The 11,006-nt window shown below is 46.4% G+C and overlaps 1 protein-coding gene across 1 annotated transcript in view; it reads right to left on the bottom strand.

The window, feature by feature from the left end:
• Positions 1-719: 719 nt before the first annotated feature.
• pex5la (peroxisomal biogenesis factor 5-like a) overlaps positions 720-11,006 on the bottom strand; it is a 63,819-nt gene continuing 53,532 nt past the window's right edge. The window contains exons 11-15 of the mRNA XM_047037227.1: positions 9,522-9,592; positions 7,755-7,973; positions 6,512-6,677; positions 5,067-5,224; positions 720-4,367 (exon numbers count right to left, since the gene is read on the bottom strand). Of these exons, the coding sequence (XP_046893183.1) occupies positions 4,166-4,367; positions 5,067-5,224; positions 6,512-6,677; positions 7,755-7,973; positions 9,522-9,592 (816 nt within the window). The 3' untranslated portion in view covers positions 720-4,165. The remainder of the gene's footprint in view (positions 4,368-5,066; positions 5,225-6,511; positions 6,678-7,754; positions 7,974-9,521; positions 9,593-11,006) is intronic.

Raw genomic sequence — 11,006 nt, 5'->3', positions numbered from 1 at the left:
TGTGAAACACGGTGGAGGTAATGTCATGGCTTGGGCTTGCATGGCTTCTTCTAGGACGGGCTCATTAATCTTCATTGAGGATGTAACACATGATGGCAGCAGCAAAATGAACTCGGAAGTCTACAGAAACATTTTGTCTGCCAATTTAAGGAAAGATGCAACCAAACTGATTGGCAGAGCCTTCATCATGCAGCAAGATAACGACCCAAAACACACTGCCAAAACAACAAAGGAGTTCATCAGGGGCAAGAAATGGAAGGTATTAGACTGGCCAAGTCAATCTCCAGACTTAAACCCTATAGAGCATGCATTTTACCTGCTTAAGAGGAGACTGAAGGGAGGAACCCCACAAAACAAACAACAACTGAAAGAGGCTGCAGTGAAAGCCTGGGAAAGCATCAAAAAGGAAGAATGCAAAAGTTTGGTGACGTCAATGGGTCACAGACTTGCTGCAGTTATTGAAAGCAAAGGATTTGCAACTAAATATTAAGTCTTATTCACTTAAATATGTTTTAAGTATATCTGTTCCAATACTTTTGCTCACATGACAAATGGGTGGATTCAAACAAAATGTGATATTTTCTTAGTTGTGCATCAGATCCTGATGTAAATACCTGGAAATAAAAGCTGAAACGTTGATCTCTGGTCTCACGTTCATTATTTGATGTCAAGCCCAAATGTTTTCAGTCTACAGCAAAAATGGAAATTCGCCTCACTGTTCCAATACTTTTGGAGGGCACTGTATATATATACTGTATAAATACACCACATTATCAATGTAGCATGATCCAAGTGCTTTGTAAAAATAGTGCATGTAATATCCTGGTATATTTAGATTTGATAAGGAGTGGGTCAAGAGATAGAAAGCATGTCATAAAATTGCATGCATACAAATGAAATTGGCATTCAAAAAGGAGCATTAAGGAATCTAGCATGCGGTCAGCTAGTATGAGTTCACCAGAAGCATGCTTTCAGCTACATCGTCATCACACCTGAGAAGGTTCTAGAAAAGGGAACTTGTCATCAAGCATTCTGTCAATGCACAGAAATATACAGTCTTTTACAGTAGTATCGTATGTAATACGTTCAAAAACAATCTTAAAAAAAATAATTTGATCTTCTACATAACTACATTGTTTATTTTCATTCAAAATGCAAAAAAGCAAAGGCCTACTAGCCCATAGGGAATCAGAAGGACTTTGAGGAAATCACAAAACAGCAGATATCCTGGTTTCAACTTCAAACTACAATTTATGTTGCTGACCATTAAGACAATTGGGAGGCTTAGAGACAAAGAAACATCACTCAATCGTGAATATAAATCACCATCTGCAGACAGGGAGACAGCCAATCACAACCCCAGCTGTGTCTACTGACATAGCTACAAAGTGTCCATAGAGGTTGCACTACCACAACAGGCCACATACTGTACGCAAATTGGATAGTAACCCAGTCATATCCTCGCGGCTTGCGACTTTAAAATCAATAATACTGACAAGAACAATGTTTTCCACATCACTCTGTTGACGTTTTTATTTTCATGAGATGCCGTATAATTAGTGAAGGAGGGGAAGGAATCCGTTGGTTGGTTGGTTGCCTGGACGACATCAATTAGAGAACGCTGGGGGTGCTGAAGCACGCTCGCCCGACAACCTTTGACATGAGACAGTCTGCTGCTGTGCCCCCCATGCTTCAAAGCTGCCCCCCCCCCCCTTATGCAGATTATCAGTGGCATGCACACAACTGTTGTGTCCCCATACTAATGACTTCCTCCTTGATGTTTAAACGTTGGGGTCCACACAAGCGACCTTTCGCATGCTCTGCTTCGGTCATCGGCCTATTTCGTTCTGAATTCTCTGATAGGGAGTTATCATTTGAAATACATACAGTTATTGGTAGATCAGTTGAGTTGATAGGGCCATACTATGCATCAAATGATTTATTCACCTTATTTTGAGAATAGTTGTCATGAGCAGTCAAGGTTGCTGTTCACAGTGGCCTTTGCACACCATGAGGTAACTAGAGGATGACTTAACCAGAGGAGTCTAAGGGAATCGTAGGCCGACTGGGAGATGTGAAAGATGTGAAGGCTGTGATGACTTATTAATGAAGCCAACGTCATAGCCACAGTGCTGTTACCAAGCGGTTTTATAAACACAAGGGCAAAGTTAAACTCAGTGGCAGTTTTGTGTGTTATCCCATTTAGTGCATTCTATGCCCCATTGAGTGTTTTTGTCCTATTAAACAACACCAATGATTCTGCTGACTGGCCAAACTACTGGAGAACAAAAAAGTGCTTACAGGAACAAATAAAAACGAATAAATTGGCAAACTCCTTTTTGTGAGTGCCTCTCTCAAATGGTCCCTCCAAATCTCCTGGCATACCAAGTAGAAACCATGGAAGCAGTCAAACTTGGAAGATGAACAACTGGAGTGATGGTGTCTCTGCTTGACCCCAGATAACATTCTATCAACGTGCAGAAACAGCACTTCCTTTTGGTCCATTGAATCATGCAGGGCAGAGGCATTTGACAATTCAAAATGGCTGCATAAAACATGACCTTTGCATAGGTACCAAAACCCATTTCTTTCCTCTTCAACTATCAACCTAAATTGACATTGTCAACCTCAGCTGGTAAACACGGCAACACAAATCTACTTTACGGAGAATGTAATAGACTTATTCTCTGCAGTATGGTGATTGGGTGCCATGTGTTTCCCAGATAGACTGTCAACTTGCCATCTGTGATGCTACGATCCTACTGAGCCGCTCAGCACCAAAAGCACACTTAAAGGGATAGTATTTGTGTTTGACGTGAAAACAACAGCTCTATCAAATATCAGGGAGGATGTGGATCATGAGGATTTCTCCGTAAGGAAGAAACCTATTGTTATTTCATTTGGAATGTGAGGGGCCTCCACACTTCAATCTTTCATCACCAAATATGGATATGGAGATAACGGTGATACAAGTTCAATAATTAATCCTCTAACATGCACCCTTCATCTTTTAAGAAATAGGAAGACCACAAGTACACAGACGAGGTTCATTGAAAAGTGTTTCTGCGACAGCGCTCATGTGTCATGTAGTACTTTGCAGTTCTGAGGGAATAGGAGGGTTTCCAGCTTCACCTTTTTCCAGCTTTAGTGTGCATCTCTCACAACCGATGAGGATAAATGGAAGGAGAAGTGAAGCTAGGAGAACTCTGCAAAAATATCTGGCTTCAGAAGCATTGGGCAGAGTGTAGTTTAGAGGAGGCAGAATCAGGAATAACCAGTCTGAAAATGGCTTACAATTTGTTGCCATAAAAGTAGTGTAAATAAATTGTTGTCCACAAGCATTTTGTGTAAGGCTTTAACAATCCGGCTTGCAAATTCCGGTCGGATCCAGAAATATTGCAGGTTGTTTTTGAAAGTGCACACTCAAAGAAATAGGGTCATTTTCAAAATCATGAAAACGATTTTCTTCTCAGACAACTGTCGTTCAGTCTGTTTAAGAAACTGCTTTTCATGCAGTGTTATTTCTTCTCCGGGAAAAGAAGAAGAAAAAAAACGAACAAAGAAAGTAATCTATTGATCCTCTACTTAGAACTCTCTGAGTCCCACGGCTTATGGTGTAGTCTTTCTGGATCATTCTCACTAACTCCTTCCTTTAGAGTCTGTGTGACAATCTTTACTCTTTCGAAAGTAATCGGATAATAAAACAGGTCTTGTTGAACTCCAATCCTGCTCAGAAAAACTCAGCATTCTAGCATTTGTCTCTCTCGTTCTCTCACTTTGTCTCTCTTTCACCCCCTCACTTCCTTCTCTCCCTTAGATCAGTTCTGCTCAATGAGTCCGTTTTTAATTGCTGAATTCTCTAAGGCATCACTCGTACAATCATTGCCTGTCCTTGTGCTCTTCAGGGAAATCACAAATTGCAGTGCAAATCCATCCCAACGTCTCTCCAAGCACATGCAGCGCTGTCAAGGTGTTTGGGTAACAAAAAGAAAAGAAAAAAAGGGCTCGTTCTCGTCACGAGCAAAACAGAGAAACGTGTCCTACGCGTGGCACCCCCCCCGAAAAAAAGAAGTACCAGGGCCCCGCATGTTCAGATCTGTACACTTTGGATTATCGGCTGTGGATGGGGGGGGGAGTCCAAGAGCACGGTCAAGGACCGACGCCTTCACATGTCCAGGTTGAAGGCTCTCATGAGGAGGTCCAGGTCTCCGAGGTTGGCCGCCTGGAAGAGCTCCGGCTGGTCCATCATGGAGAGGGCGATCCTCAGGGCGGCCCAGATGTTCCCAGACATCACCTGGTGGGAGAGCTGCCGACTCCTGCTCTTCCTCTGCAGGCTGAGGGCCGTCAGGAAGTTACTGGCCGCCTCCCTGAGGAAGAAGGAGGTGGCCATTTTAGAACGGGTTCAAAACAATACCTCGAGCTACTTGAAGCCACTATAGCGGTACACATACTAATGGGTAGGTGAGGTTGGGGGGGGGGGGGGGTATGGTCACATTGAAGTGATTACTGTCATGTCTACGGCAAGGCCAAGGTTTTTCCCGAGTGGTTTCTTCCTGTTTTCCCTTCTCCTAATGTTTTCAATCCGTCTACCTGGATAAGTTTGTAATCCAGTCCTTGTTTTGTGTCTCTTTCCTGGTTCCTGGTTCCCTACACACCTGTGTCTTGTTCCAATCACTCAGCGGTAGTCTTGTGTTCACCCTGCCCTCCTGTTAATACTTCATGTCTGCTTCCTGTGTAAGTCTTTGTCAGTTAGTTTGTCGTTTTTTGGTTTCCCTTTGTGTGAGTTGTCCTTTGTGTTACTGAGTTTAGTCAAATCAATACATTTGTTTATTTAATCCTGCCAGCGTTTCCCTGCATTTGGATCCACCTGCTCTACAACACCCTCGTCAATGACAGTCAGCCGATAACATCGCAAACAAATGAAAGGTTGGTTAAGTTGACCATTCACCACCCTCCTCTCGCTCCCTCGCACGCTGTCAGACCACCAGAGTATTTTTCTTTCCACAACTCTGGAAAAGCCCCAGCTGACTCCAGCAGTCTTCCCCGCCTCCAAGGGGCTCACCCACCTGTGTGCCCCCAGGTTGATGCAGCTGATGCCCAGGTTGTAGCGCGACCTGATGAACCCCGGCTGGAGCTCCAGGGCCCGGGTGTAGGCCTCCACCGCCTCTTCGCTCCGGTCTCCGTTTGCCAGCGTCGCCCCCAGGCGGTTCCAGAGCAGGTAGTCCTGGAGGGGGGGTGGGGGGAGGGGGGCAGGGAGGGGGAGGGGGACCAGGGCACAGTCGCCAGATGATGAGTGGGTGGGACCAGGAAGAGAGCAGTGATTTTAGTTGAAGAAATGGAGGATATTGCAACCCTCGGATGTGGGGAGTATGGCATGACAATGATTTCTCTGTAAGATTCTTCGCGTAGGTTTAACAGTTCTTATTATGTTCCGTTTCTGTTCTGACACCTTGTAAAGTGGTTTGGAGAGGGACAAGGGATTCGCGGGTGCCACCTTTGTCTGGCATCGCAAGTGTGTGAATGACTATAATTTCACAACTTCACCATCATTTTCTTGCTCTGTGAAACCACTCGTGACATCCTTTGGCTGTTACGTCACACATCTCGTCGGCTGTGATTACCACCTGGGGAGAGATCTATATTCACGGGAGCCATGGTCAGATACAGTGCCTTGGCTTAAGGCCTAGCGTAGCAGCATGCTAGCATACTTTCGCATTGTATTCAGCTCAAAGTTATCAGCAGGGGAGCGGGTATTACCAAGTCAAATGCAAAAGGGGGGTGGATTTATCAGCATGTTGATATGCACTCTGCCCCGGGACATGGTTGAGGGAATAGGGTTTGAGCAGTGTGAGACAGTAGATGGGTGTGTGTGTGTGTGAGGAAGAGAGAGTGGGACAGTGTGGGGAGAGTGAGCTGTGAGGATATGTGCGTGTGTCGGAAAGTCAGGAGTTCATCGGACTGGATTTCTCAGCTGAAAGCTCCTGTGTTTGGGCTGGGGTACATCAGGCCTCAGCGTGACAGTTGGCACGCTTCAGCGCCTCGGTTTGCTCGAGTTCCTCCTCCCTCCCTTCCCTCTCACTCCCTTCTCTCTCGGTTTGGGTATCTCTCTATCCCTTTTTTGGCTTTTTCTCTTTTTTCTCTCTCTCTCTGGTACTTCCTCTTTCCCCTACGCTTTTCATCCTGTTCTCTGAGGAGGTGTGATTTTGGGTCACTTGTGCAACCAGCCGTGTGTGGGAGAGGGAGAGGGAGAGGGAGAGGGAGAGGGAGAGGGAGAGGGAGAGGGAGAGGGAGAGGGAGAGGGAGAGGGAGAGGGAGAGGGAGAGGGAGAGGGAGACTAGAGGGATGGTGCACCGTACAGTCTTGGAAAATCCTTTTCGTATAATTTCTCAGGAGTTTTGACTGGTGTTTCTATAGAAACCAAAGAGCGGTTCTAGGATAATTGAACATGGTAGGTACGCACGGGTACTGTGTGTTCCCCCCCCCCCCGCCCTCGTACTCGGCTGCCCCTTACCTCTGGCCGTACAGACAGCGCTGCGTTAAAGGCCTCCACAGCTTTGTTGAACTCTGCACTGAGGTTGTAGAGAACCCCCAGGCCCGTCTGCAGGTCCGGGTCGATGCTATCCGAGTTGTGCTGGGCCGCCTCCAGTAACAGCTCCTTCACCTCTGGTAGCAGGGAGCTGTTGGTGGGGGAGGTAGGCATACAGACAGACAGACAGACAGGGCTTAGCGTGCCACGCACACGCCAACACCCAGTGGCTGAGCTACGGTTCGAACCCTGGCACACGCTGGTGGAGAGTGCCCCTTGAGAGAGACCTGGTGCGTGCGGTATTTTGGCGGCGTGTGGGTTTCCACCTGCGCCACTGTTAGTCAATTTCCTTTTTACCCCTGTAGGCGGGGAGGAAATGTAAACGTGACGGAGAGGAGCAGGGAGGGGATGGGGAGCGAGAAGGCAAGAGGTAAATTGAGAAGGAGACAGAAGGGGCGAGAGAAACTGGGAGGAGAGAGAGAAAAAGAGGGCGACAGGAAGGAATAAAGATGCATTTCCAAATGTCAATGTTACAGTGGCTGTCACGAAACGTCCTTTTGGTTGAACTTGAAATGAGACGATTGTGAATTTGCTCAATGAACCCATGTACAGTAAGAGTATTATTGCTTTGCTGGCAGGGAAATTATACCTTTGCTAGCAGAAGCCAAAGGACCTTGACATAACTTTTCCTTTCATTGACGACAGAGTAATTGGCATTGCAGTAAAAATATATAAAATGGTTGGGCTAAAGATAACATTACTGAGATGGTGACATAAAGAACACTATTGCATAATAGGCTTAGTGCTTGCAGACTAGAAGCCTAAAACACTTTATCGCTGGTTTATATGTGTAAAATAAAAAAGCATCTACCGTAATTGTTGATCACAAAATGAATTGCTGCACTAATGCATAGGGGTGTCATACTAAGTATTGTTGAATTATTCCAGTAAATGTTACCAAATCCATTACAACTCAGCATTATTACTGTAGTTATTTTACAGTTTTCGGACACATCGTACAAGCTTAATAGACAATCTCTGATAGGTTTACAATAATTGATAATCCACTCCACACCCAATAAATTGTACACACCCTAACCGTAATTGAATTAACGCTTGCAATTCCCTAAAATGAGAGAACGGAAGCAGCAATCTACAGCACTCTCACAGTCTTGAAACCCAACCAGTCCTGCAGTGAAGTCAGTCCATCCAGCACCTGCACTCCTACCTTTCATACCTGCCCACGGTTGAGACACGAGACATCCTACGTTGGGAACTTGGCGAGCCAGCCAGGTGGCCTTTGCCCTTCAGGACGTGCTTGTACTTGGGGTTGTGCTGGAGCCAGCGGAGCAGGGCCTCGCAGGCATCCTGGCGCATGCCCGTGTTGGTCAGGCTCACCGCCAGGGCCATCAGGGCCGGGAGGTTGTTGGGGTGGAGCTCAAGACACCTGGACGGAGACGGAGACGGTGGGGGGAGGGGGGCAAAGAGGCAGGGGAACGAAAAGGGGGCTGGGGTTTACTGGACTTCAAAGGAGATGGGATGGGTTGACGGACAGTAATTGGGACAGGCCGGGGCTAATGAACATCAGGTGGTGCCTAATGAGGCCTGGGTCAGATTGGAGGGACCACGTCTCTCCTGTGCTGCTTTGCAAGCAGCCCCGAGTTGCTGTGTTGGAGGAACCCGGTAATAGGGTGCTGCCCAAGTACTGACTTCTATTTTGTTTGTGGAGTCCATTAGTGTTGCATCACAACTTAAGTTATATTATGTTAGCTCTTCTAATCATTGGGTGATAGGAAAAATGCCACGATGTGAAATGATTAGTGAAAGACTTGAGAAAAGCCCAAATAATATTTCTCACTCATCAAGATAATGTTGTTGATAATACTGTTCAAATCTCCAGCTGTCCTAAAAATCCGCTAATGGTTCTTCCACAGGTATTTTGGTCAGGCTTGTTTGTCGCATCTATGGGGACAATTATGTAACCGTTGGAGTATCGATGAGAAACACAGATTAACTTTTCAGTTTTACGTATTCATATGAAGGGAATGACCCCGTCCCGCTGTTAAAACAAATGCAGAAGGGTATTAGCAGGATTTCAAGGCTTTACTGCGATAGGAAGGACGTCTCTACGACATGAAAGCCTTAGCCTTTCAAGGTTAACCGTAATGTTTCAGAGAGCAGCATTCAGCGAGGCGTCACGTTTCTGTTCGAGAAATAAATGAAAGTTCAGCTTCTTGGCCGACAGGAGGATCTCGTAAAATACCACTTTTAATTGGATCTCCAGTGAAATCTCATGCGAGCAGAAGCAGAAAACACATCGACTGCAGAAGCACGTGAAGTGGAAAAAAAAGCATTTCATCCCTTTGCCCGTGTTTCTCCATGCTTTGCTATCCCACATCTCCCTCACCTCTCCCTCCACTCCCATTGAGGTGCTTACCCTCTCACAGGTGAATGGAGGTATCTTCATCTAAGTGCATTTACGATAGGTCCATAGTGGAGCTCAGAGCCTTTTGGCCCTGGCATGATGTCATCTGGCCCATGTGACTCTAATCATGAGCCACATGACACAAAATCCTTGTCTGTTCACCGCCTTTCCAGAGAGAAAGTAAACTGCCTGTTGAACTATCTGAGAGTCAGATAGCTGAGCGGTGAGGGAGTCGGGCGAGTAATCAGAAGGTTGCTGGATCGATTCCCCGCCGTGCCAAATGACGTTGTGTCCTTGGGCAAGGCACTTCACCCTACTTGCCTCGGGGGGAATGTCCCTGTACTTCCTGTAAGTCGCACTGGATAAGAGCGGCTGCTAAATGACTAAAAGTCAAGGACAATGTATATCTGAGCTGAAGGGGTATGACAGTTAAGCTAATGTGGGAATGTCACACGCCGAGGCGCGCGGGACATACGTGACGTGTACGCTTCTAGAAAACGACCCCAAGTCTCGGTGAAACCTCAGTGTCCTCCCGGTGTGTCCCCCCTGTCATGCAGCGCATCTGCTCACCTCTGGAGGGAGACAATCGCCGCCTGCTCGTTCTCGTTCTCAGCCTGGGTGGTCCCCAACACTTGCCAAGCCTGGAGAGAAGACAACGGTTTGGGAACGGAAGAACAAAAGGGTCATCGCCTGGAGACTTTCCACCGCCTCACAAAAGACACGGCGTGGGCCTAATGCCTGGCTCAGCAGTCCCTGAGAAGCACTAGACTCACAATACCACAGAACTACAGAATCCAGCCGGCTAGAGGAAGCACAGGTGGAGCGGAGCATATTAAACAGTTCAACTGAAGCCAAAGCTTTTTTTGGTTTTGTGAAGTCGTTTGAGGACAACTCTAAATAAAACAGCTGTGATTAACATGGGGGGGGGGGGGATTAGCGTGAAGGGTTTGGCTTCATTGGATGTATTTTCAGTCGTCTCGGGTGATGTAGCATTGGTGAGTTTCCTCCCTAGCTTAATGTTTGGGTTTGCTATTCATTCACATCGTTGACTGTATCATCCTTGAGGCGAGAGTAACTGGTAAATTAATAAATGAAGTTAATGAATGAATTAAGAGTCATGATTCACTGATAAGACACCACTTTGGCAATAGGCAACCTCTCCTGAGACGTCAAATGATAATTGAGGTGAGGTGACTTCTCATGCTCTGGCAACAGTCCAAATTTGTTAAGTGAGTTTGACCATGACTCATGCTCAGCCATTGCTCCATGAATCATATATGTGACCGGGACAAACTTCATAGGCGGAATTTTTGATTGGAAGTTCGGGGAGTCCTTCAAGCTGGGAGACCCAAGTCTGAGCCTGATTGGCCTATTGTACTACATCCGAACAGCGATAACCTAAAACCACATTTGACATTCAAACCAACTATTTTCTGCCAAATTATTTATTTAGGTTAGTCTGTGTGCTAACCTGTTCTGTGCTCTATGACAGATACTCAATTAGGAACATAGTAGCCTAAATTCAACCCTATCTGAGGGATGGAATAAGTGGAGAAATGAACTATAAGCGCTTCAGAGGTCTTTTCTAGCGGCGCGATAAGCCTCAAGGCACACCGAGGCAGGAATTCTGGAATCATATTAGTTCCATACACAGCAGGATAATCCTTTCCTTGGGATATCCAAGTCATTTGTGTGTTTTCCCTGGGATTCTTGGGTCGACTTGCATGACTGTGGACGCTTCGCACCTCCTAATAAGGTCACCAGTGTTGAAATTGGGAGGAAATGACTGGGAGACAAACCTGGGAACGAGGCTATTACTCAGCCCATTGGGCAAATTGGAAATTGTCGTTGGAATATGAGATGGAGACAGGGTCTTTTTTGCTACAGTAAACAACTCTATTAGCTGAAGAACTCCCCGGTTCCTCCTTCGGCAATCAGCCCCCGCCACTCTGCATTCCCGTGTGTCCACCTTGTGGAACACGGTGGATGGAAAAGTTCTTTTTTTGTCTCTGTACGGGGGGGTGTGAAAAGCCTGATTGGAAGTCAAGGCCTGAT

The sequence above is a fragment of the Hypomesus transpacificus genome, chromosome 16, assembly GCF_021917145.1.
Source record: "Hypomesus transpacificus isolate Combined female chromosome 16, fHypTra1, whole genome shotgun sequence".
NCBI lineage: Eukaryota > Metazoa > Chordata > Actinopteri > Osmeriformes > Osmeridae > Hypomesus > Hypomesus transpacificus.
This window is presented reverse-complemented; position numbering and strand designations above follow the sequence as displayed.